The sequence below is a fragment of the Pipistrellus kuhlii genome, unplaced genomic scaffold (genome assembly GCF_014108245.1).
Source record: "Pipistrellus kuhlii isolate mPipKuh1 unplaced genomic scaffold, mPipKuh1.p scaffold_m20_p_10, whole genome shotgun sequence".
In the NCBI taxonomy this organism is placed as follows: Eukaryota; Metazoa; Chordata; class Mammalia; order Chiroptera; family Vespertilionidae; genus Pipistrellus; species Pipistrellus kuhlii.
The window spans coordinates 15,317,121-15,344,065 of record NW_023425405.1 but is presented as its reverse complement, the minus strand read 5'-3'; the positions used below and the strand labels follow the sequence as shown (position 1 = coordinate 15,344,065).

The window sequence follows — 26,945 nt, the reverse complement described above, 5'->3', positions numbered from 1 at the left end:
CAAAAACAGCATAAAAAAAAATAAGGCTAATTTCATCTATTTCTTCCCACATCAGTTTCTACCCCCTCCAGCCAAACAGTGACCATGCCCCACAAATTTACCTCCTTAATGATTACTGAGCTCTCTGTCCCTGCCCAGCTTCTCCTCTGATTCCAGCACTCACGGCCCCTCTTCTACCTTCACACACTTGCCGTCCAATTCATCTTATACAAAGCTCAGGAGAATCTCCCCAAAGCACCTGGTACTCCCCATTCACTCATCTTCACCAGCTCCCACCTAATTTAGGGTCAAATTCCTGGCATTCAAGATCCTCCACCATTTCGGCTCAGCCTTCCTTTCCAAAACTCCAAATTCATTATTTGTTCCTCCTTTTTTTTTTTTTTTTTTTTACTCTTCCCCATCACCTTCACATCTCTCTGGTTCCTTTCTTCCTTCAGCTCCTTAAGCCTAAGTCATGTCTTCCTTTTCCTTCACAAGGCCTCCTCCTTCATGTCCTCCTCCCAGCCTTTCTTGTCCTCCTCAGATAATTTCTTCCTCCTGGAACATCTAACTGTATTTTCTGTTATAAGTTAATCCTGTGGATACAAACACATCCCCTTTCTTTGTCCCCTATTTCCCTTTCTATCCTCTATCAAGAATATAAGCTCATTAAAGGTATAATCTGTGCCTGATTGACTCTGTTGTCCCCATACACTCACATGTGTCTTGGGTCTGGTAAACGCTCAATCAGTAGCTACTGGGTCCTGCACGGGGGAGGTGATAGTGCTGCTAGGCTGAGTGAGGAGGTCTCCATTTTAAGCCAGGCAAGCCAGGCTAGAGGGCAAGAGAAAAAGAAGACTGGGATGGTTTATGAGAAACCGAGAGTGTTCAGTCTGAGGTAGGGACAGGGGTAGGAAAACAATATGGACCCTGATAGTCAACCTCACATATATGAAGGGTTTTCATGTATAAGGATTAAACTAATTTGGAATCACACCAGGAGAAAAGGTCCATGCACAATGGATAGGGGGACATCATTTCAAAACAAGAAATTGCTCAAAAGGACCAGCCTGCTTTGTGGATGTCGAGGGCTTCCCATCACGTGACATATTGAGCGGCAGGATCATAAATGACAAGGAAAAGATCTATAGCCAGTAAGATGCCAAGCTGTATGAAGCTAAAAAAACAACAACAAAAAAACAACAACAACTCCTTTCTAAATCATAAGAACAGCTCTAGCCAATTTGGCTGAGTGGATAGAGTGTCAACTTACGGACTGAAGGGTCCCAAGTTCAATTTTGATCAAGGGCACATGCTGGGGTTGAGGGCTTGATCCCCAGTAGGGAACATGCAGGAGGCAGCCGATCCATGATTCTCTCTCATCATTGATGTTTCTATCTCTCACTCCCTCTCTGAAATCAATAAAAATTTATTTAAAAATTAATTTAAAAAATCACAAGAACAATAATAATATAAATGGTGATCAGTGGTGTTTAGATTCTAGAATCAACTTTACCTTATCTTGGGCAGATTATGTAACTTCTCCATTATAACTAATATTCATCAGCATTATTTGTTAGAATTATTGGTTGGCCATAATTAAATTTAAGCAAAAAGAGGATATGATTTGCTTTAAAAAAAAAAAAAAACCTTAAAATTCAATGGAGGTTAAAGACAAACTTAACAATAAGTTTAAAACGATGTTATTAAAATGCAACCAATTTTAAAGGTTTTATTTTTTTAATATTTTGTTTTAATATTTAAAATATGCTATTAATATTTGAGTCTCATTTGGTTGATATGATGCTGGCATAATCACTTTGGAGGTAGGTTTTGTAAAGCTGTGGCCCAGAAATTCCAATTGGAGAGAACTAAAGATGAACGTGGCTTTTAAAATTTGTACTTATTGGATAGAGCGTCAGCTTGGGGACTGAAGGGACCCGGGTTCGATTCCGGTCAAGGGCATATACCTTGGTTTCGGGCATATCCCCAGTGGGGGGTGTGCAGGAGGCAGCTGATCGACGACTCTCTCTCATTGATGTTTCTAGCTCTCTATCTCTCTCCTTCCTCTCTGTACAAAAATCAATAAAATATATATTTAAAATTTGTATTTGTATACCAGTTAAAGGAATTTTGAAAAAATGACATTCTCCTCCCCACATTTAAAAATTGATATTTAATATCTTTCAGTATGAACTTAAATGGTGACAAAGAATATATTTTAATATTATAAATAGTGACATTTTAAAAGCACTATTTTAAGTGTACCCAGTGGAATCTTAACACCGTAGGGATTTGATACCCACCATTACACACATAAACTATATTCGAATAAGGGCCTCTTTGACAGTTGGTATTGTTCATTTTTCTCTTGGAATTATTATTTCTATTTTAGTTCTCACTGAATTTCATCCATTAGAAATATATATTTATGCCTGAAAGTATCTTATTGATTTCTCTATTGTGGTGTTCTGCCAAAAAACTGTTTGTAGAAATTAGAATCTAAAATAAATTAAAATTTTCTGTTACCACGAGACTAAATTTTAACATTTTTTGTTTGAATTGCCATTATAATTATTATTTAGTACACAATTATTATAGAATAATTACTGATTATTTGTATGATTTAAAGGCAAATATAATTTTGTGAATCACTTTTAAACAAATAAAGTAAAATATCTTTGGAAGCACACCCCTCAGCGAGGTAGTTGGGTTCTTTTCTTTAATTGGTTGATATCCTGTGGATAACCATTACTTACTGCTGGAAGGTAGTGAAGTTTTAATCTAAGTTGTATAGTCTTCGGCCAGATTCATCTTTCTGACTACTGCTTCCTGGCTCACTTATATGACTCCTTATCGTCTACTATACAACATCTAAATGTTCAAGTCTTACCTTTTAAGAGCCTTTGTTATTTGGTCTTACTTTTCCTGCTGAATATTATTTCTCACAACCTTCTACTAGGACATCCATTCCACCCAAACCTCCTTCCATCCCCCCTCTGAATACTAGGCAATTGTGCTGTGCTTTCTCTCCACTCTAACTCATTCTTTGCAACTTCCTACATCGAATGTGTCTTTCTCAGGCCCACCACACAGCTCATCGTCTGTGAAATCTTTCCAGATTCCAAACACCCTTTCTCTCTTTCATTCCCTCTGCTCTTATATTCTGTACTGCACAAGCAGTACCTGATTATGTACTGTACTTCACCTGCCTAAGCTTAATTATATATCATACACAATGTAGTATTTTATTATACATTCCTTTCTCCCCTGTGTTAGGTCTTGTCAACCAGATCATAATTTGCTCCTACAATTAGCTTTTCATGAGAAGTGCTATGATCCTTTTCATGAGCTCAAAGAGAGTTTTGAACCCAAAGAAAAGAAATTAGAGGAAAAAAACTAAAGGTTTTCAAGTTCATAACAATGGTGTTTCATTTCTGCTGATGCTAAAAACAGTGGAACTGTCTTTTCATGACAGTAGGAAGGCTATAGATCAAACGGTAAGAGGAACACATTTGAAAGAACTAAGAGGAAATCATATTATAGATTATTAAGTGTTCCTATGAGTTTGAAATTGCTTTACTTTAAAGATCGTTTAGAATCACATGATTTACTAATCATATTCTGGAATATCCCAAGGAAGGTTATTAAGGTTCTAAGCTTTCATGGAAATCAAGGCTGACACCTCATCTAACCCACCGATGGCAGTCTCAGTGGCTCTGACCCTCTGTGGGATGAGGACAGCATCCAGGAGACTTTCTGTGGCACATGTTCTCTGCAGGCCCCTTGACCAACTCAACAGTGGTCCTTTCCCCTGAGTGAAGCTCTGAAGGCAGCTCACCAAACAGACAACAGTCAGGCTGCCAGTGATCCTGCTCAGGTCCCAACAGCACCTACCTGTAGGCCGCTGTGCAGGTGTCCTTGTACTCCTGAAGTTTCACACACACCATGTTGAGGAACTGATCTGAGTACGCGCTCAAGTCATGCATCAGATTCAGGAGGTCTTGCACCGTCTTCTCCACAATGATTGTGCTCTGCCAAGAACACAGAGAGGACACAGATTTAGGAGTTGTTGTTTTTTCATTCAAGTTAATATAGGTAAGACAAGGAAAGAGGTTGAAATAATGCAATTATTTCAAACACTCAAGCTTTCCTGGGAGGGCATTTAGAAATACTGATTAAAAATGACAACAAAATAAATATCTTACATAGAGCTGGTCTTCCCAAGATCTGAGAAAGTATTTTCTATGAAAGAACACAAGATAGGGATTTTCAAATTGGTTTCATGGAATTCTGGGCAGTCACAGCTGTCTCTGTGGCTTTTCAGAAAGTGAACACCTATTCAGTTGGGCCTAATTTATCACCTCAGGTCTGTACTTTGAGATGAGGGACCAATGGCAGGCAACAAAAAGAAAAAGCCTTCCATGAACTTATTTTTAAAGCTTCAAAACCATCAATTTATTAAGAATAACAACTACCATTTGCATTGTGCTTTACTGCCTCTAGAATGTTTTCACATACCTGGCATATGATATCTCACCCTAGACACATAATGATCATAATGATCACGAACATGTATTGGTTCTTACAAGTACAAGGTACAGTGCTAGGGTTCTACATGCTTCACCTCACTTAATCCTCTCAACATGTCTACTCCTGGGTGAATCCTGCATTCATCCCTAGTTTAAAGATGAACAAACAAGCTTAGAATCAGGTGGTACATAAAGCAAAGGCTCCAGGCTTTGCTCTTTTAACTACACGGTTCTGCCTCCCGGCTAGACCTGAGTTCTGCCTGTAGCCCCATCGTTTTCTCCTGAGATCACAGTATTTGCTGCTGTTGTTGCCACTGTAGAAGCAATGTCCAAACAGACTCTGACACAGAGACAGAGAGTACTCTGCAGTAAACCAGTGTTAGTTCTGAAAAGAGGCATAATCAGTAATTTCTCACCCTTTAAGAAAAGACAGAGTTATTGGAACCATTAGTTCATCTTTCAAAAGGAGCAGATTTACACTGGGGTAATATTAATCACATGCTTAGCAGCTTGGAATCCTTTGGTCAATAAATGGTTTGTTGAATACTCATTTAATCAGATAGAATTGCATAGGCTACCTTAGACGTGGCCATAAAGTAAACATTGAAAAAACATTTTTTCTTCCAGTCTGACAGTGACCCATGAAAGAATCAAATGCATTTTATTATGCTTAAATGTAAACAGTGAGGTACAGGGTTTCGGTTAGCTTTCTTTTTCTTCTAAAAATAAAAAGAATAGATAAAAGTAGGCAACTTTTTTCTACACAATGGAAGATCAGCTTGTTATGTGTTTACAAGTGTATGTTTATTTGCTTGTAGGAATTTCTTGTCTTTTTTCCCTTTCTTCCCCCCTCTAACCTCTCCCAAAGTAAAATAACCAGAAGGAGAAAAGGAAGAACAGTTACATTCGGTAAGGCAAACAAAATTACCATCTCTATAGAATCCCCACAAGTTGAACTTCCTTTTCTGTATTGATTTTAAGATTAAAACACTGCAGATTCCCCTGATCCATAATCCCTTTTCTCTGTATTTGTGTGTTGAGTGACAGGAATTGATTCTGCTTAGCTACATGTCCCCACGCTGCTAAGAAGAATCTAAAATCCTTATCCTGCTTCAGAACTCAGGATATCCTACAACGTGTGGACAGCAATTAACAAAGGAGCTTGCAGCTCAGCCTTCCTGACAAAGCCAGTCTAAAACCCAGAGCTCTGCGGGAAGAGGAGCGAGGGCAAGATGAGTGCGGGAGTTGGCGAGAATTGTTGAGGGACAGGCCTGGCTCTCCTTTCAATTATGCCATTGGTAATCAACTCGGGGCAGGTTTGGGTAACCTCTTCCTTTCTTATGACTCAATTTACTCTTCTAATAACCGAGGATAATATGATGGTGCCACTAATCTACTGGCCCTCATCACTCGAGTATTCACTGGGTGCCCTGGCGCTTCTGCTCTGGGAAATAAACACTGTAATTGTTCCGGGCCTCCCAGGTGTGCTGGGGCTGCCTGACCAGATTACCAATGTCTCACAAGCAAGCTCCGCATTCTCCTCCTTTCATCCAGCTCCCACCCTCCCCAGCTGCTACTTGCTTATAATTTCTCAGGATCTTCAGGACAATACTACTAACAAAAGAAACGGGACTAACAGTAACACACACCAATAAACCGCGATTGACACATGGGAGGATGCTAGACCCACCTCTCTGATTGGATCGGTTTGGTCTATATTTATCCCAGTGTTTTCGGGTGACCAGCCCTGTGCTGATGGCAGTGGGAGTGGAAGGGAGATGCAGACACACAGGATCAACCCCTGGAGATTAGGATGTGGGGTAAACAGGGCCCACAGGAGGGAGCAGTGAGAATGCCATGGTTAATGTGAGTGGTTGTGCTCACCAACCATTGTGATGCTCTGTGATTACAGACAATTTTCCTGCTATTTGCTTGGCTTACCTTGTTATGCAGCACTCTGGATAGCCAGTCACTACATTGTCCTCAAGGAAAATGACACTTGTTTGCCAAATGATGGGTATTTTTGCAAGGGAAAAAAGTTCCATTTTCCAAGAATTTATAATAATTTCCAAATCAGTTGCTCTGACAGATAAATGTTGAAAATATCAGATTTCTAACAAGGTCAGTTCTGTTTTTATTATATGATCTCTTTAGTATCACAAATGATTCATTGATTCATTATTAATTTCAGTATCTGCCTATATTGAGTGAATTCTAATAAGTGAGACCCTGATTTTTATTCATTGTAATTGCTATTAAATGTGTAATAAATGATTAATATTTATACAGAAACAATTCAATTTTCATTTCTTGTGACTTATTACCAGGTAATCAAGTCTGGACATGACATGAAAAATGAGAAAATGAAAAAAAAAATTCCCAAGATAGCTGATGCTATGAAATAATAACAACCAAAGTTTCTTACAGGGACATACAAGCAATCTAAAACACAAAGTGACCAGCTCTTTTAAAAATGGAATAACTAAATAAATGAAGACATGTGGATCTTTGAAGCCTTGTTCAGTTTTTGCTAAAATGAGGCTCTGCAGCATGATACGGACAGTGATATTATAGAAAATTGGCTCTAAGTTCAAATAACTTGACAAATGCTGAGTTGACAAACTTGAAGTGGTTTCTTCACTGGAGGACTGGAACTTAACATGCTGATGCCATGGTGAATCTTAAAGGAGGATGTGGTAGTCACACTCCCCTTAACAATGTAAGTAAAGCCCAATTTTTCACAGCATATCTTTTCCCATCTACCAGGACAATGTTTCCAGAACATGGTTTGGGGACAACTTTCACTAGTTCCCTGGCCGTACTGATGAGGACACTAGGCCAGATGACAAGCTTGTGGACACACAGAGTCTAGGTGGGAACAGGGGAGAAATCCAGGTCTCTCTCATCCTCAGACTACACCCAGCTTTGTGTTTTTGTTTTTTATAAATTAAATCTTTATTTCTGAAAATATTACATATGTCCCTCTTTCCTCCATTGACTCCTTTTAGCCTGTTCCATGCCCTGTCACACACCTTCACCATCCTACTGTCTGTGTGCATGGGTCATACTAGCACATACATGCATAAAGTTCTTTGGTTCATCTCCTGCCTTGTGCTCTAGCCTTCTCTCCAGTTCCCCTGAGCATGCCTACCCTGGGCTCCAAGTATCCCAGTCTGCTATCAGGAATGATGGCACCAGGCTACTCCTGCCTCTGTGCCTTTGGGGTTCCCAACCTCCATGCTGGGAATGCCCTTCCTAGCTCATGCCCCTCATCCTTGATGAGGTGGCTCAAGGTTTGCCTGCTCTGATTTAAATGCCTCCCTTCTGCACTACCAGAGCACCATGGATATAATTTTATCTCAAGTCCCAAGTGGGATATGAAACCGCTGGGTCACTAACTTGACTATCTCTGCTGCTAGTCTATAAATTCCTTGATCAGTGACTACACCTTGTATCTCTATTACCAACTAGCAAGGCTTCTGGCATATTGCCGGTGCTTTAAAAATGTTTATTAGATGAATTAATGCAAATGCATAGAACATTGGGATCAGGGTAAAAACACAGATGTAGAGTAAAATTAGAAGGCCAGGTAGTGGGTTAAAACCCTGACTTGGTCAGGTGGAATCAGATAACAGCCACTTCAGTACACATTACTGGGTCTCAATTTCCAAATGAACACTGAACACTGATGACACTGAAGGTCTTGGATTTTTCTATAATGTCAACAACATCCTATATAATAAAAGGCTAATATGCAAATCAACTGAATGACTGGTTGCTATGACTCACACTGACCACCAGGGGGCAGAGGCTCAATGCAGGAGCTACCCCCTGGTGGTCAGTGCACCAGAAGCTGGGCTCATGGCTGGCAAGTGAGTGACAGTGGCAGAAGCCTCTCCTGCCTCTGTGGCAATGCTAAGAATGTCTGACTACAGGCCATCAGTCAAACATCCCCTAAGGGCTCCCAGACTGTGAGAGGGTGCAGGACAGGCTGAGGGGCACCCCCACCCCAAGTGCACAAATTCCATGCACCGGGCCCCTAGTATATCTATATATACAAAGCCCTAATATGCAAATAGACTGAATGGTGGAATAACTGAGCAACTGGTTGCTATGACGTGCACTGACCACCAGTAGTCATAAGTGGAACATGGCGGGCATCAGCAGTAGGTGGCAGAGTGCAGAATATGGCAGGCATCAGCCATGGCAGGATGGTGGAGTAGGTGAATGGGGCGCCAGACCAAGGCAGGGCACCAATCACTGTTATCAGGGCAAGCCCCTGGTGGTTACTGAAAATGCTTTGCTCCCACGTGCTGTGGTCTCGCTTGGTGCTCATACCTGCTGCCACTCACACCCACTGCTGGCGCCTGGCACCACCTCAATTGCCCGGCGCTGTCAGCAGGTATTAGCGGCAGCTTCCAGCCCCAATCACCCCTAAGGGCTCTCCACTTCCCCCTGCTCCTGAGGGGCAATCGGGGCAGCAGTTGCCACTTGCACCTGCTGCTGGCACTGGCCCCAATTGCTCTGCACCGTCAGCCAGTGCAAGTGGGTCAGCACATGAGAGTGGTGGTGGCAGGAGTGTGGCTGCAGGCAGATAGGACCAGGGACCGTGGCAGGAAGGGCCAGGTGGGGGCGCAGAGGAGCAGAGGATAGGCAGAGACCACCCCTATGCCCACCGTAGCCTTGAGATCCACAGTTCTTTTCAAAGTACACAAATTCATGCACTGGGCCCTTAGAGTGTGTGTGTGTGTGTGTGTGTGTGTGTGTGTGTATACCCATATATATTCAACTAACCATGATCATTTTAAAGTTTTAACACATAAATAAATTCATAATTCAGGAAAAAAAGCACAAGTTTGGACCATGCCAGCTCTGTATTTGTGCTGTTTTACCCCTGGAGCATGGATGGCTCAGAGATGCTGCAAGGAACTGAGGGTTCTGGGAAACCGCTTTAAGAAGCATTTGAAAGAAACAAATAAATCATCCATCACTTCAGACACACCCACACACAGCAACTGTGGAGCGAGGGGCTACCTGCACGTCTGACGCTGACAATAATGTTTCTGTTTATTGTTATATAATCAACTATAATTTGCAAAACGTGCCATACCATATTGTCCTCCCAATTAGCAAGCTGTAAACAATGCTAACTCCAGTCTTATGGCGGTGATCACTTTGTAGTGTAACAAACACCAAATTATAATGTTGGATTCCTGAAAGTTACATAACATTACAAACCAATTTTACTTCAGTAAGGAAAATAGGAACGAACAATGACTACTGACAAAAGCCAGAAGGAAATCTGCTGTTTCTAATCTCCGTTTTGATGTGTGAGACTTTGAGAATGCTCTGAAGGTGCTTGCTTTCTCAGAGCCGCTGGTGAAAGGCTGTTCCCAGGGGTCGTTGCCTGAGGAACTGGCCTTCCTCTCTCCTCTGTCACCCTCCCCTGCACAGGCAGAGGCCTTTTACAAAGTGTATCTCCAGCAGAAGAGAGTGCTGATGTCCAGCAAAATCATGAGCATAGTATTCACAGATGTGTTCCCTAAAATAACCATAGTAAGAATAAAAGTGGTCCTTATGGCCATCAATAATTGAATGGGTAAATCAATGGAGGTGAGGGCATACAGTGGAATGCAGCACAGAGATGAAATGGATGAACTGCCGCTACACTTGACAGCAGGGATGTCTCACAGACCACAGGCTGAGTGTAAGTAATGTGGTTTTGTTGTTATTATTGTAGTTCAAGAAAAAGGTAACAGTAATCTCTGAGGACAGAAGTCAGAATGGCGGAGGGGCCAGTCCTGATGGGAAGGAGAGAACCTTCCAGGTGCTGAAAACATCTTGCTTGGGCAGCTGTTACATAAGTAAAAACGTGTAGAAACTTTTTGCTCTTAAGATTTGTGCACATCACAGTTTGTCATTTTAATATCAAAGGAAAAAATATAAAATTATATCTGATTCTACTTCTCACCAACTTACAGCTCTTTCATGCACTAGGGTCCACATTCTCCAGATGACCCATAAGGCCTTCATGCCAGGGCTCCTGTCTACCCTCCAGCCTCTCTGCCTACTGCTTCCCTCTTGCCCTCTAAGACCTGGCTACCGGGGCTTCTTCAGTTCTTCCTCCACTTGCAGGGCCTTATACTTGCCTACAAACTTCTGTCCCTTTTTTTGCTTTTCTAGAGTACTATTTCTTTTTATTAATCCTTACCAGAGGATATTTTTTCCATTGATTTTTAGAGAGTAAAAAAGAGGAAGGGGAGAGGGAGGAAGGGAAGGAGGGAGAGAAAGAGGGACGAAAAGAGAAAGAGAGAGACAGAGAGAGAAAGAGAGACAGACAGACATTGATAACATTGATTGGTTGCCTCCAGCAGGAACTCAGATGCAGGCTGATGCTCTAACCACTGAACCACACAGACCAGGGCTAAAGTATTTTTTCTTATCTTTCAGGTTCAACTAAACACTTATTTCTGTGGGAAATCTCTCTAGCTCCTATTAGGTCCTCCTGTTAGAAACACCTAAAGCAGCTGAAATCGGTTTGGCTCAATGGATAGAGCATCGGCTTGGGTACTGAAAGGTCCCGGGTTCAATTCCGGTCAAGGGCATGTACCTTGGTTGCGGGCATATCCCCAGTAGGGGGTGTGCAAGAGGCAGCTGATCGATGACTCTCATCGATGTTTCTAACTCTCTATCTCTCTCCCTTCCTCTCTATAAAAAATCAATAAAATATATATTAAAAAAAAAAAAGAAACACCTAAAGCACCTCTCACCCCCTTCCCTTTGGTTAGCTTCACCTTTGCTAGGGGAGGGAGAGACATATGGCTGGTGGTTATACGTTTGCGTGTTAAATATCAATTTTGAACAATTTATGTCCAACCATAATAACAATGAATTGGAGCTAGTTTCAAAATGTGTCTGAGCAAAACATCTGTAAGTGTATGATTATTTTATTATAATGCTTTCTCTTGTGGTATATATTTAAGATGTGAAGATGTAGCAGTACTATTGGCATCACTACTATAGGCCACTAAATAAAAAGTGCAGGAGGATGGGAATTTGGAGAAAGAGCAGGGAATTTAACTAATTGATTAATACTAATTTATTAAATAATATTGTCTCTGTGCCAAGTATTGGGGTACATTAGGCAGCAAAAAGCCAGATGAGACAAGACTGCTGCCCTCCAGTGACCTTAGATGTTAGCAGGACAATGAAGTGTCACCTGGGCCAGTGGAGGCCGGGGAGAAGAGTTCACTGGGCTGCAGTGGAAGGTGGGGGAGAGGTGAGAAAGAGGATGTTGTCATTGAACTGAGTCCTGAAAGATAAACAGCAACTGGTAGATTAAAAAGATGGGAGAAGAAGCACTCAAGTAAGGTAGCAGCATAAGCATGACATGGCCTGGGATTCAGGATTTGCAAGTGGTTCTTCCAGGCTGGGTGCAAGGAGTGTGTGTGTGTGTGTGTGTGTGTGTTTACATCAGGACAGCGAGCTGAGGAAGGCAGCCAGAAGCTAGTGAGTGTGTGTGTGTGTGTGTGTGTGTGTGTGTGTGTGTGTATGTGTGTTTACATCAGGATGGCGAGCTGAGGAAGGCAACCAGAAGCTCGATCCTGGAGGTTCTTTTACAACATTCACACACACAGTACCTAAATATTTTTAATATCCCTCTTTTCCCCTTTCCTAACAAGAAAACACACAAACTAATCCAATCTGATATCACTAATCACTAGATAATCCACTCAGAATAAAAGAAGATCATTTCAAAAGGACAAATATATTCATACAACCAACAGGGGAATACATTCTGAAGCTCTGTTTAGCAGCCTAAAGAGTCAGGAAAAATTATGCATAGGCTTAACAAAGAATATGTGAGTCAAAAATTTTGTGCAGTTAGGAAAACTGTATCCCTTTAGAATTCACATAAGGGCCGAAGCCGGTTTGGCTCAGTGGTAGAGCGTCGGTCTGCGGACTGAAAGGTCCCAGGTTCGATTCCGGTGAGGGGCATGTACATTGGTTGTGGGCACGTCCCCAGTAGGGGGTGTGCAAGAGGCAGCTGGTCGATGTTTCTCTCGCATCGATGTTTCTAGCTCTCTATCTCTTTCTCCCTTCCTCTCTGTAAAAAATCAATAAAATATATTTAAAAAAAAAAGAATTCACATAAGGAATTGTAAAATGTATTTGCCACCTGGCCAGTGTGGCACAATTGATTGGGCACTGGAAGGTTGCTGGTTTAATTCCTGGCCAGTGCCCATGTCTGAGTTGCAGGCTTGATTCCAGCAGAAAATGCAGGAGGCAGCTGATTAATGTTTTGCTCTCTTATTGATGCTTCTCTCTCTCTCTCCCTTTTCCTTCTTCTTTCTCTAAATATCAATTTAAAAATTTTATTTTCTAATTTAAAAACTTGAAAAATGTGTGTGAATTAATAACTAATAATATATATTTTTTAACATTTTAGGTAGAGGATTATTTCTGGTTGAATACACTCTATCTCTAACATATCTGATAAGCACAGCTGGTATGTTAGGAAGTTTCTTTAGGGATTTGTGATCTCATATTCAAAACAAAATAGCAGGAAAGAGGAAAGGGACAGAAGTGTACAACAGTTGTGTATAATTAGGCAATAAGGTCCCAGGGGCATCTTTGTTTCCATAAGATGTGGTAATAAAAGAAATATTTGTTGACTTACATACTTCAAATCAATGCAACTCTATATCCAGGTGATCAATTCTCCTTGATGTATAATGGGAAATAAATCAATGAACAGGTAGGTGCACATTAGCACTTGTAAGGCATATGCTCAACTACAGGGCTCCAACAGATACACACACACACACACACACACACACACACACACACACAAACTCTCTCTCTCTCTCTCTCTCTCTCTGATTATCTAGTGATTAGTGATATCAGATTGGATTAGTTTGTGTGTTTTTTTTGTTAGGAAAGGGGGAATAGATCATGTATTTCAAAAGACCTTAAGGTTGATATTCAGCAAAATATGTACTACATGTTAGGGGGGACTGAAAAGTATAATGATTACTATACTAAAAAGTATAAGAATTACTATATCACTTCTTTTGTTCCAGGCAATGTTTTTGGTTGAAAATATGGTCTATTTTTTCAGGTGGTGATGATAAACTAGTTGATAATGAAACAGAATATAATTTTGAACAACAAACAAGTAATATTCCAAGAGAACTTGCAAGTTAAGTGCAACAGACAATATAGAATAGGAGTAAATGGGTGTGAGCCTGAACTGTGGACGGGAGGGTGGGGGAGGTTGGGATACATGGAGAGGAAGAAGAGAGGTGCTTTAGGGAAGTTAAAAGGTATATGGACAGGCTGGGGAAAGGGTGCGCAAACAGGGGACCAGAGTGGCTACAGGAAGGGATTCCTGTTGAGGACTTGGAGGAGAAAGGGTTGACTGGACTTGAGAGCCAGCCTGTGGATAGTGTGAATGACAGTTGCAGATGGAGAGAAACAGACCAGTGTTAGGTAGTGGATCTCAGAATCCTAATTCTAGATCTAAAAGTAACTCTTGCTATTTAGTCTAATTCTTCAGTTTTAACAAAAGGAAAACAACTAAGTCAAATACTAAAGGGCCTATCAGAGATACATAGCTAGTTTAGGATACTTCAAAATCTAGAATCCAGTTCTAAAAACTAAACCCAGGTCCCTCTGTCCAGAGATGATGCTTAGAGTATCAAACAGAATAAATTATTCCAGGTGATCATATTTATTTTAAAAATATGAAAAAAATCAATGCACAGAAAAAGCAAAACAAAACAAAACACAAATTCATTAATCAAATTCCTCTTTGAGAATTAATAAATAAAAAGAAAGAATTAGGCATTTACTCTGTCTTTCCAGAAGGCTCTTTATTTTGCGATTACTAAATAGTGAAAGCTCTTTAAGAAAGACTGCCAGCAAAGACACGTAGGAGAAATAACAGAATCAGAAAATCGTTTTGGAGTCCCCAAAAAAATAGTTGATTCAGGTAAAAATTATCAACTAGTGGTGAAGCAGTTGAAAGTTGATAGGAAATGAACAGTTTAGTAATGTCAAGGTTACACTGGACAGATGACTTTCTGGTCACGTGAGGAAGACTGTAACTGCCCAATGGGGGGATCAGATGGTCACAACCTCTCCCAGAGATCAATCTTAGTATCACTAATGTGAGGAAGCCAGCTAGTACAGGTCTATAGATGTGATGGAACATGATATATAAAGATTTAATATAGCAAATCACATTATAATCAAATTGTTGAAAACCAGTGATAAACAGAAAAATCTTAAAAGCAGCAAGATAAAAAAAGAGATTTGAAAACAAGAAATAAGAATTCAGGCCCTTTGATGACCATTTCTGTGTTCTCTTTCATACCCCATACTGTGCCTCCTCCTGGGAAAATGGTGTTAGATGAAGAAAGATTTTATCAGGTTGAGGTAGAGGTGAATTAGAGAAGTGAGTTTTCAAACAAGAGGATTGACTGAGGCCCCAACAATAGTCTAGAGTGGCTTGGCCATTAATGATAGGAGGGAAAAAAAGGTTTAACAACAACAAAAAAGAGTGGGATCAAAGACCAAACAGAAATCAAGAAAACAAAACAAAATAAAAGGTAAGGTAGAAGAGTTTCAAGGAAAAGAAAGTCTACGGGAAGGGCATCTGATTTTTAAGGAACAACCCAGACACAGAGTCCTCCAACATGGAAAGAAGAACTCCAAATGGAGGACTTCCTCCCTGGAATCTTGTGGAAAGAAGAACTCCAATGGAGGACTTACTCCGTGGAATCTTGTGGAAATAGCTCCAATGGAGGACTTACTCCTGGAATCTTGTCCAAAGAAGAATTCCAACAGAGAACTTGTCCCTGGAAGTTTGTAGAAAGAAGAACTCTATCAGAGGAGTTCTCCTCTAATGTTGTGGAAAGACCTCCAAGGGAGGACTTTTTCTCTGGAATCTTGTGAAAAGGATTCAAATGGAGGACTTACTCCTTGGATTCTTTGGAATAAAGAATTCCAATGGAGGACGTACTCCCTGGAATTTTATGTCCTAGCTATATCTTTCTAAATATTGTCTTTCTGTGCAAATGGCCTAATAATAGTCTAAGCTTTATAGTCCAGCTATACATAAATTTAAAAAGTACTTTATTTTTAGTATTTTTTTAAAACACTTAATTTTCTCAAAAAAACACACAAACAAACAAAAAACCAATCTGTAATAAATAAAGCAGTATAGAAGTTAAAAGGCATGAAAACAAAGAAACAAAACAACAACACACACAGAAATATATATGACCTTATAGGAAAAAGGTCTTCAAAGGTAACCAAATTCTAACCCCTTGTTGATCCAAGTATCATTATTTCCTTTTTCTTATATTGAGAGCACCCTGTAATTATGAATAGCATTTATATTTACTATCAATAGCATTTATGTTTAGTATACATGTAAATACTAGAATAAACTACCTGTCATTCATCTGTCAATCTATCCAATAGTTACTGAGTACCTACTATGTGCCAGGAACTACCATTATGCTACATCTGGAAATCCACAATTATAACAAAGTGTGCCATACAATAGGTCTAAGTGCTTTATATGCATTATCTCATTTAACGCCCTATAAATTTAATTTAACATGTATAAGGTGGGTACAATTATCCCTATTTTACAGTTGAGGAAATAGAAGTACTAGGAGATCAAAGAGTTGTCCAAGGTCACATAATTAGTTCGTCCAGGATTTGAACCCAGGCAACCTGAATCTTTCGTTGCTTCTAGCAGAAACACAGAAGCAGTGAGTGATGAGTTAGCCTTTTCCAGGTACAGTGTGGTCAAGTGAATGATGAGTGATTCTGGAAGGTCACTGTGACCTTCAGATGACAGTTTTGGCAGTGGCTTTGGTGACAGCAGAACCAGGTTTACAGGAAGCTGTGAAGGAATGTGTGGCCAGGGAAGAGAGACTCCCATTTGAGACATATGTCAGTGAAAGGAAGGTGCGAAGTAATCCAGCGAGTAGGCAGGATGGAGTCAGGAGAGGAAATGAGGTGGGGCCCTTTCGATGCTCACCAGGCTGTCTTGGCAACGCAGGCACCTCCAGTGCCGGCAACCAAGAGACTCTTTAATGACAGGTCCACACCGGCCAGTGCTCCTCTCTTCCCCATTTCCTGATACCCCAGTCCCTTACCTTACCCAGAACTGAGACCTAAGACAAAATGACTGGACTTTGGACAGAAGATGGCCATATAGGCTCAGGCTACAATTCAGTCTTTCTCAGGCTCATCTTTCTGGAATTACGTTTTTGCATAACTTTCCATGCCCTGCTAACAATATCACTGTAGCATTTTTCTAACACCCTTTCTCCTGAGAACACAGAGTGCTTTGCAAATATCTCATCGATATCCCAGCAGATTGCAGAAAGTAGAGCAGTCATTATCACTCCTATATTTGAGCAAGTCTGACACCTAAAGCAGTTTCAAGGAATAAGAATAGCACTCAAAAACAGAGGTTCTTAAAGAACTCTAGAACACGAAGCTGCCATCGTAGGTGGTCTCAGATGCCTATATATCTCCATGTTCCTCAAACTCTCATTCCATTCTGACAAGATTCTATAACGCCACAAAGCATCTGCCTTCACAGAAACCCCTCTTGATGTAACGGTATTATTCCAGCATTTTATAGGCTTATTTTGTCCTTTTAAAGTTCACATGTCCTTAGCCACTCCATTTAGTGCCAATAAACAAACAAATCAGGAAATTCACAAAGCAGAACCTCTACGGTTCTTCCTTTTGCTGGCAAAGGCAAGGTCCCTTCAGCAGGAGGCCCCAGTGACCCACGCAGGGGCACGATTCATTAGGGAAGAGCCACAGATCTATAAATCAACGTGTCAGAAGAGGACGTGGGGCTGGGCTCGGGGGAGAGGCACACCACACACACGGTTGCTCCGCTCTTTGCAGCTCACCTGTCTTTGGGGGCTCACACCATATGATCATCAATTATGCTGACAGGTTTTAGCCACATCATTTCAGCCTCAGTTACTTGTGCCCCTCAGGGGTGAGATCCAGAGTCCTCCCGGAAAGCAGCACATCTGGAGCTGTTTGGGGAGGAGCTGGAGAGAGAGGGCAAATGTGCAGGCACAAGGGGAAGCGTGTTAAAAGGTAAGATACAGTACCAGATCAGGAGGGATAGCAAATTTTGAGAAGAGCTAATGGATTTTATTTTATTTATTTATTAAAATATATTATTGATTTCAGAGAGAAGGGAGAGGGAGCGAGGGATAAAAGCATCAACAATGAGAGAGAATCATGCCCTCTACTGGGAATCCAGTCCACAACTCACAATTGGACATGGGCCCTAACTGGGAATCAAACCGTGATCTCCTGGTTCATGGGTCAATGCTCAACCCCTAGCAACACCTGCCAAGCTAGAGCTAATGAATTTTATTATTTATTTTATTTTATTTTTAATATATTTTATTGATTTTTTACAGAGAGGAAGAGAGAGGGATAGAGAGTTGGAAACATCAATGAGTGAGAATCATCATCAGCTGCTTCTTGCACACCTCCTACTGGGGATGTGCCTGCAACCAAGGTACATACCCTTGACCGGAATCGAACCTGGGACCTTTTAGTCCGCAGGCCGACACTATCCACTGAGCTAAACTGGTTTCGGCAAGAGCTAACAAATTTTAAAAAGTAGATCTTGTTTTTGACAAAAGTGGTCCTTGTAAACCCACGATTCCAGTTCTTTCTAGGAATGAAGTTAAGTGCTCCATGATGTGGGTGTGCTGAGAAAAACAGTGCACACGACTGGGTAAATCAAATGGTTCCAAATACCACCTGCCTTGGGGATATGGAACAAATTATTCCCTGCTTTTTTATTCGTGAAAGATGTGACACCCTTCATTAACCATGGTGACATCTCCATCCTGCCCACCAGAAGGCCAAGTAGGGCTTTAACTCATTTCCCAAGGTTAGGAGCTGAGTCCGTCACACTACCTTTCCTAGGTCTTAGCCATGAAAACACGTTATCCGTTATCCATGCAGAGACAGGCCCATATGGAATTAGAAATTACCATAATGCAAGCTGATAAGCAAACTCAGTGGTGGCACCCTGCCAACGTCTGTGTGACGGGAACAGAACCACCCACATACTGCGCAAGCACGCACTCTTCTCTGGAGTCCAAGAAGAGCTGGTCGTTTAAATCCGGCTCCGGAGGCTTTGATGCATTTCTTCCGAGCACAGTCTCTTCACACAGGAAACGCTCACGTCACCGGGAAGGACACAGCCACAATACAATGATTTCCAGACTCCAGGATTTCACCGACCAGGAAAAATAAATGGACCAGCATACACCCAACTTCTTATTTCCCAAATTATGATGCTTAAAATGAAACAAAACAAAACTAGAGCACCTTTAGCACCATTGTTTTATAAATGTATGCTGAAAGTATGTTTTAATACCAAAAATAGGAGGAAAATTAGTAATGAAGGACAACCTTTCCCAAGAAAGTAAACTAGAACCCCTCCCTTTCCCCCCCCCCCACACACACACACATTCTCTACTGACTTTACCCATTTCCTGTTGATCCTGTTGGACTGGCTGGCCTGGGTTAATGTACCAGCTTTGGGGACCACTCTAGAAAGGTGGTGTCACTTAACAGAATACATTTTTTTTGCAGGTCACTATACCTGATGCGACATAAAGCCAAAGAACAATGTTCAACTGTTGTGATGGCTCTCAGTTTTGGGGGAAGGTTTTGCTGTTAATTGGAATATTGTCCTTTTACCAAATGAGGGCTTCATAGTTATTCGAGAGTCTTATTAGACTGAGGGTGAGAATAGTGAGAGCTGCTATGTTTTATTTATTTATTAAATATATATATATTTTTGATTTAAGAGAGGAAGGGAGAAGGAGAGAGAATAGAAACATCAAAACCTGGGCAAGTGCCTTTGACCAGAATCAAACTCAGGACCTTTCAGTTGCAGGTTGATGCCCTATTCACTGAGCCAAAATGACTAGGGCTGATACGTTTTAAAAAAGGAGGAAAAATAAAGTACATCAGGATTCAGATGCCATGATTTTATCTTTTCGATGTAAGTATAACATTTTTTTAAAAATGAAAAATTAATACAAAACTCAAAAGTACTAAATGGAATAATGAAACTGTTCAACAGCCTCTTACTGTGGAAACTTAGGAGGCACTTTAAGAAGACGCAGATATAATTTGGAAAGAAAACTCTAATGATTCATAAAATCACCACAGTTCCCATGTAAGTGAAAACAATAGTGCTTACTGCAAGATACAGGCAGAGCATTCAAATCATTTTAATGGTTTCTCATCTCTTTTCTTTTAAACTCTCTGCTCCTTTTATCACTAAGATTTTTTGAAAATGAACAGTAGGATGTTCCTGCTGTCCATTTTCTTCTTTTATTGTCTCCCTTTTGTTCAAAAAATGAGGGGAAAATTAAGTGCTTAGATCACTGGAGATTTCCAGATGGTCAGACAAATGGCACTGTGGCTTCTGGGCTTGCTTTTCCACAGCTATGGATACACGTCTCTCGCTCAAGCCCACGGCTCTCGTTCAATACAAATCGGATGCAGCCTACGTACCTTCAGGATTTGACAATGAAATTTCAGCCTAGCGTGAGGATCAAAATTGGTTTAATTGCCTAAGTCGAAATGGAAAATTTCTATGCATTTATAAGGTATCCCTCTACTTTGCTGATATAGACATTTGAAATAAGATATAAAAAAGTTACATCTCATATTTTTTAATCTTAGCGAATGATTCAGAAGCAGAACTGTTTTTTTTATTGATGCCAACTTGCCTCAGCTCCACCCTCCCTCCAGTTCATCTCATTAACCCTTTTCCTGCTTCCATCCCAGTGTTACGTTTCCGGTTCGTGTGACAATGCCAGGCCAGCCTGCCCCTTCTTTTAGTATTTTCATGTGTCCCTTTTGCTATCCTCCTTTCAGTCTTAAACTCTGCCTCATAATAAGAAGTAGGTAAGGGCTGGATAACAGCGAGGAGAGTTTATTTTATTAAATAAACATGCATATTTGCTTATTAAATGCCAGGTGTTATTGTAGGTACTTTAAAAATAATTGGCATATCTAGTATGGTAATTGACATATTTAATATGCATGCTAACTCTATGAGGTAGATGATATTATTATGTCCCCTTGACAGATGATAAAGCGGAGGCAGAAAAAGCTTGGTAATAAGCGAGGGTAACACAACTCAAGATTACTGGAGCCAGATGAAAAGCTAGTGCGTCTGGCACCAGAGGCCCTTCTCTTACAAAGATTAAAAAGGAGGAGGAGGAAGGAGAAGAAGGGAGGCAGAAACAGAGGGAGAAACTCAGACATTAATGACTGACTCATTGGGGATGAAAGGATGGAGGGAAGGACCCATGGATTTGGGCCCATGGTAACCATCTGGGTTTGGTGTTCTCTGAGGACTGTGGCACAAAGAAACATAAGGCAGGCATGCCCATGTCAGAGGGAGAGTTCTGCCATGGTGTAGGTAAACGGTAACTGATGTGGCTCCCGAGTATTGGGGGCTGGGAAGTCGGCAGAGGCAGAAAAGAACACAGGAGCGCTGAGATCACTAGAGAGTTCCAGATGGTCAGACAAATGAGTGCTGTGGCTCCTGGGCTTGCTCTTTTTCAGAGATGTGACACTCACCAGATTTTATGTAAAAAGCATTTATCAAATGCCTGTTGAATTGAAAGATCAGCACAAGATTCATCTCATTATCCCAAACTGCCAAATGATGGGCTGTCTGCTAATTGACACCTGAACATATAATTATAACTGGCAGCCCTACAGTGAAGAGCACCTGAGGTCAAAAACCCAAGCTCGCTTGCTCCAGATCACAAGCGGCCACCTGTGGACTGAACTGGAAGTCAGTTCACGTTGTTCCCACATCTGTAACTGCAGAGAGGAAGCCCAGCTGTGAGCCTCAGATTGGCTTTGGGAAAGCCAGTGGCTCCTGTGCCTGTCTTCCACCAGCTCCCTGACTCTCCCCCCCCCCCCCCCCCAGCTTACTCAAGCATTAAGGATTTCCTGCCCCAAAATTCTGTTCCTGCTGTAGTTGATGTGGTTCACTTCAAAAAAAAAAAAAAAAAAAAAAAAAAAAAAAAAAAAAAAAGGATAACTGTGTGATGAAAAACCTGTATCAACGTCTTTTCCAGAACAACATCTGGGGAATATTCTGGAGCACAGCTAGAAGGAAAACACCATGCTAGGGAGATGTGAACACAGAGCGGGGAGCTGATCTTGGGTGCAGGGATTATGCTGAGCAGGGCCGCCCTTCATCTCATTCAGTCCTCACAGCCTCATTCACAGAGATGATATGGAGCTGCAGAAGATTAAGCTCCCGGTCCACTGAGACACAGTTAGTGAGCGGTGCAGTCCAGAGCTGCCTTCAGACTGGTCCAATTCCAGAGCAATGCTCTTTCCTCGTACCACAAGGCCTGGCAGGAAGGAAGCCACACCTAGTTTTAGTCTTCTTGGAGAGGCTGTAAGTAAGACACACACAGAAAGGTAGCTCCCACATGGGATATGTGTGAGTGTTCTTGTCCGCGGCCTGAGGTTTATCACAGACCAGTCAGACCCAGAGCTGGGCCTTCAAGGAGGGGAAGAGGCTGGACAACACCAGCAGGGGGCGAGTGGGGAGCGTTGGATAGAAGGGGGTGCTCTAGCTTCCTTCAGTGGCCAGATGGAGAGGTGAGGCTGGGCCTTAGGAGTGAGGCACAGGGAGCAGGGATGAGAAGATGTGCCTAGGGGAGCATTGACTTCTGGGTAAAGAAAGCAGGTTGAACATACACATAGTCTCTCCCTCTAAAAAGTCTCACTGAAATGACAGCCAAGGGATTATTGTTTTCCCCATTGAGGGTCTCTGGCTCAGGAGAGACAGGATAAACAAGAAGGGTGGGGAGAGGAATTAGGTGAATTATTCATTCGGATGCCAAGAATCCCTGCCCTCTCCCATCCTCTCCATCCATGTCCTGGAAAGCAGTGGGCCTTCCCTCTGTAGACAGCAGGTCAGAGAATCCCCCTTCCTCCCTGGGGTCTGGTCCAAGAAGAATGACCTCAAGGTACTAGCATCAGAGGTTTCCCAAACACATGGCCCTGCCAGATCTTCATGGTTCTGCCTGGCTGGTGTGCCTCAGTGGCTGAACATATTCCAAGCACCAAGAAGTCATCAGTTCGATTCCCAGTCAGGGCAAATGTCCAGGTTGCAGGCTCTATCCTCAGTAGGGGGCTTTCAGGAGGCAGCAGATGGATGTTTCTCTCTCCCTCTTCCTTCATCTTCCTCTACAGCTCAATAAAAATATATCTAAAAACAAATCTTCATGGTTCTTTGACTCCAGCCCAAACCACACGGTGCAATCAGAAGAATAAATAAAGTGAAGAGCTCTTTCCCTTAATACTTGAAAAACAGAAAGGATCTCTTTGTACCACACTCCATATAGAACTATTACTAAAGACAGTCTAAGGCATTTTAATTTACTTATGAAAGAAAATTCTTGGTTTTTTATTTTTTTATTTTCTGTGCTCCTGGCAATTATTTGATTAGCAAATTGATGAAATAACCTCAGATTCATGCTGGTTTAAACAAGAAGGCCATTAACACACATGCTTTAAAGATCCCTGGGAACCACACAGTCAGCTCTCACACAGTGCAGTGCCCAGGTTATAATCTTCCTTTAATTAAATTAATCAATACACATTTGCTCGGGTTCGACTGCAAGGACCTGGTTGGTCTCCTTTAATATGCACACCCACCTCTGAGGCTCCTTAAAATTAGTCTTTGGCAGGTGTAAGTGAGTGATTAGAGTTTTCACTGATACCTTACAGGTCAGACCGTGCATCACATTTAAATGAATGAGGCAGGATAATCTTCTGAGAGCCTAGCTTCTGCTCTAACTGCCACAGGAAAGTAGGGGGTGGGGCTCAAAAAGATTTTTCTCCTTCTCTGATCCCAATGGTAAAAGAACAGCCATGTCTTGGATTGCCCGAAGGATTCACAGAACTCAGGGAATGGCATCTGCGGCCAGGTCTCTGGGAAGGGAAGCCGGGCTGCCTCGGTGGAAGGGGTAGGAGGCACTGTGTGCTTTCAAAGGACTGATGACAGTGATGGTTAAGACCACACTAAATTTTCACTGAGTGCTGACTAATTTTCACTGAGTGTTTGAAAGTGTTCATATTAATGTGTAAGTTAGACATTTATGTATTAATTTACACTGGTGAAGAAGATACCATTCTTGCGATTTTACAAAGGGGAAAACTGAGGCAGAGAATAGGAAATGTGCCCAAGGCCACTCAGCTAGTAAATGGCAGGACCAGGACTTGATCAGAGCCCACTGGCGAAATCACTCTCAGGAGGGCCCTGAAGTCTGGGAACGCCTGGATGAGAGGCTGTAGTTCCCGTAAGTGGCAGGCCCGAGCCCCGGCAGGCAGCACATGTGTGTGGAGACGTCTGGGAGCCCAACACTAGGCAGTTGCTTCTGGGGCCACAGGACCTGGGCCAATGGCTGAGTTCGGCTGGCATGGGTGGAGAAACCGCTGGGCACAGAGGGCAGAATATTTTCAAATAAACTAAAGGGACCTGCAAACTAGCTGCTCAGCAAAGACTAGGATGAGCAGAACCCAGGCCAGTAGACAGAGCTTTCACATTTCCCTCTTCATCATGGGGAGTGCCAAAAATCTTGCAAAGCTCTAAACCCAAAGCTTCCGAGCACACACAGGCTCTCAGACCCAGAGATGAATCACAGGGAGTTCTACTTTGGAAGAGGGAAAGAAATGGGAAGGCACTTATCAGAGCTGAGATTTAGTGAAAGAAGTAAACAGCCATGCTTCATGTTATCCTATCCCTATGGCCAGGCCCACATGACTGCACCTCCTCACCAGCAGTGGTACAGCCATCTCGCCTGCACGGCCTCTCCAGCTGGCATCACCTCTTGTCAACCTCCCCACTTTCCCCGGCTGCATTGGACTGCAGACCCTGCCACCCCTGTGCCTTTGGCCTTCTTCCCCTCCGGAAATGTCCACCTCTCCTGGGTACACTCCTACTCAACCTGTAGGATCAAATGCCAGCCTCTGAAGGTTTTCTCCAAATTAGTCATTCACTCCTTTCTGCTCCCACAGTGCTTGGGACAAACCGTTACTGTAGCATTACTTGCTTGCTTATTTCCATTCCTAAGCCACTGTCCCAACCATTTCATGGAAAACAGACCTGGAGACACACCAAGCCCTGCATATGCTGAGTGGCTAGTCAGCATCCAGCACCCACTAAGCCATATGCCTAGAGAGGCAGTCAGTAGTGCAAAGAGGCAAGAGTTAGAAAGGCAGGGACTCATGCCTAAATCGGCCAGTTTCTTGATCTCTGACCTAAAGAAGTCCATTTTTTCTCAACCTCATTATTGTTGTAAAGATTACATGAGATCATGTGTCAAGAGTATGTTGCTCAACAGTCTCATCTTTATAAACATCAGCTGAATGAATATAGTTTTCCTGAGAAAAAATTTGAGAAATGAATCTAATCTTTATTAAAAAAAATAGCAAAATAAAAATCTCCTAAGTTCACAACAGAGGTAACATAATCAAGCAACTAAGACACTATTTCTATAGAGGGATGAATAAAAATGCAAGTGAGGGGAAGAGAATGTAGCACAACTGTATGTGAATTAAAACAATTAAAAAAAACTGCTGGCAAACACTGAATTTATATATCATTTCCAAATAAATCACATAAAAGGACTCCAGAGATTTTCATCATAAATAAACTACACTTAAATTTTTATTTGTTTGTGTTGATGCACCCCCTATGAATTTCTATATCTTCACTTCTGAAAAAGGTTTCCATTGCTTTTTAATGGGAATGAAAACAAGAAATTTGGAGGGGGGGGGGGGGGGAACAACCCACCCATCTGATAAATCATCTTAAATCTTATTGGGCAAATGAAATTAGTCAAGACAACAATTTTCTCCCATGAAATTTATCTAGGAAACATTTAAAAGTGTTCCATCATAGTGAGCATCTTTTGAATTACATGTATAACAATCCTTCACTATTCACTTTCATTTTTCAGATAAGAATTTCTCAAAAAAAATTTCAATTCCTAATAGATGGTTTATTTATTTAAAAAATATTTTAATAAAAAAATCCAGTACATCCTTATAGTTTATATAATGTCTTACACTCCCATTTCTGATGATTTTTCTAAAATATATCCTATGCTTTTAGGGTAGAATTCATAGATCGTAATGTAACCTCATAATGACTTCTTAAAAATCAACCATTCACCATTATAAATATCAACTTTTCTGTTTAGCCATAAAACCATGCCCTTAAAGGCGAGCATGGCAGGTAGCACAGTTTGCACCTCACTTAAGTGGCTCCAAACAAGCATGTCACTTAATGATTTTACACGGTATTTGTTACAGAGACTAGCAGTTATTAAATCTCAGTGCTTTGAAACAGAGTAAGAGTAGACGTTTGCTGTCAGTTTCTGATTGCTCATTTACTGCTTCTTAAAGTAATGTGAACCAAGAAATCACATAGACACATTTTTCTAGAATAAATAAGCTTTGAGCTAAGAGCCTGTGGGTTTATTATGATCACTGTTTATGTAACTCAGAGCTTTCAATTTTGCTCACACTAATCAACTTTTGGTACTGAATTTCTGAATCAATCAAGTGCTTAGACAAAATGTCAGAGCATCGCTCTCCTCTCCAACAGTAAGTCAGGTGTGCAAAAAGTAATATGGGTACTTGATGGAGGAGACAGGATTCACACTATAGATGGATTTTGTCATTTCCTTGTGTTTAAAATGTAAGTTTCTTGAAAACAAAGCCTAGTCCTACTCATTTTCTTGTACACCCCAAAGCACCTAGCGTTGTGCCTCGAACATAAACAGCAATCAATTGTTATTTATTCCTTGAAATAGCTATAAGAGTAACAGGAGAAGAGCCTTTGGTATTTCATCAAATGCACCAGCTGCCTCCAGTGAAGATGGGAGCCATCCCATGGGCACACCTCCCATTCAGAACACAGAATGGAGGAGGGGTAGCAGAACAGAACACAGAATGGAGGAGGTGGAGAAACCAGAGGAGGAAGCGAGGGTTGACTCAGCCAGGACCTCCCTCTCCCTCCACTGTCCCCAGGCCCTGGCTTAGGGGGACTAGCTGTCCATTCCTTGGGTTTCTGTTCTCAGGGCTCCCACGCTGAGGAATTTGATCACCGAACCTTGTTCCTATGTTTTCACTTCTTACCATGTGAGACTAATAGATCCAAATATTCCATGGCCAGGTAATGTTTCCACATGTGTTATACATAATCTACTTACAAAGTCCAAAGTTCCAGTGACAGGATATCTATCTCTTGTTCCAAAAATATCTACTAGTATACTCACTAAGCCCTCTGCCTTTCCT

At 41.6% G+C, this 26,945-nt stretch overlaps 1 protein-coding gene across 2 annotated transcripts in view; it reads right to left on the bottom strand.

Moving 5' to 3' along the window:
* EXOC4 (exocyst complex component 4) overlaps positions 1–26,945 on the bottom strand; it is a 674,653-nt gene that overhangs the window by 138,437 nt on the left and 509,271 nt on the right. For both annotated transcript variants that reach the window (XM_036427305.2, XM_036427297.2), the window contains one exon: positions 3,877–4,013. In XM_036427305.2, the coding sequence (XP_036283198.1) occupies positions 3,877–4,013 (137 nt within the window). The remainder of the gene's footprint in view (positions 1–3,876; positions 4,014–26,945) is intronic.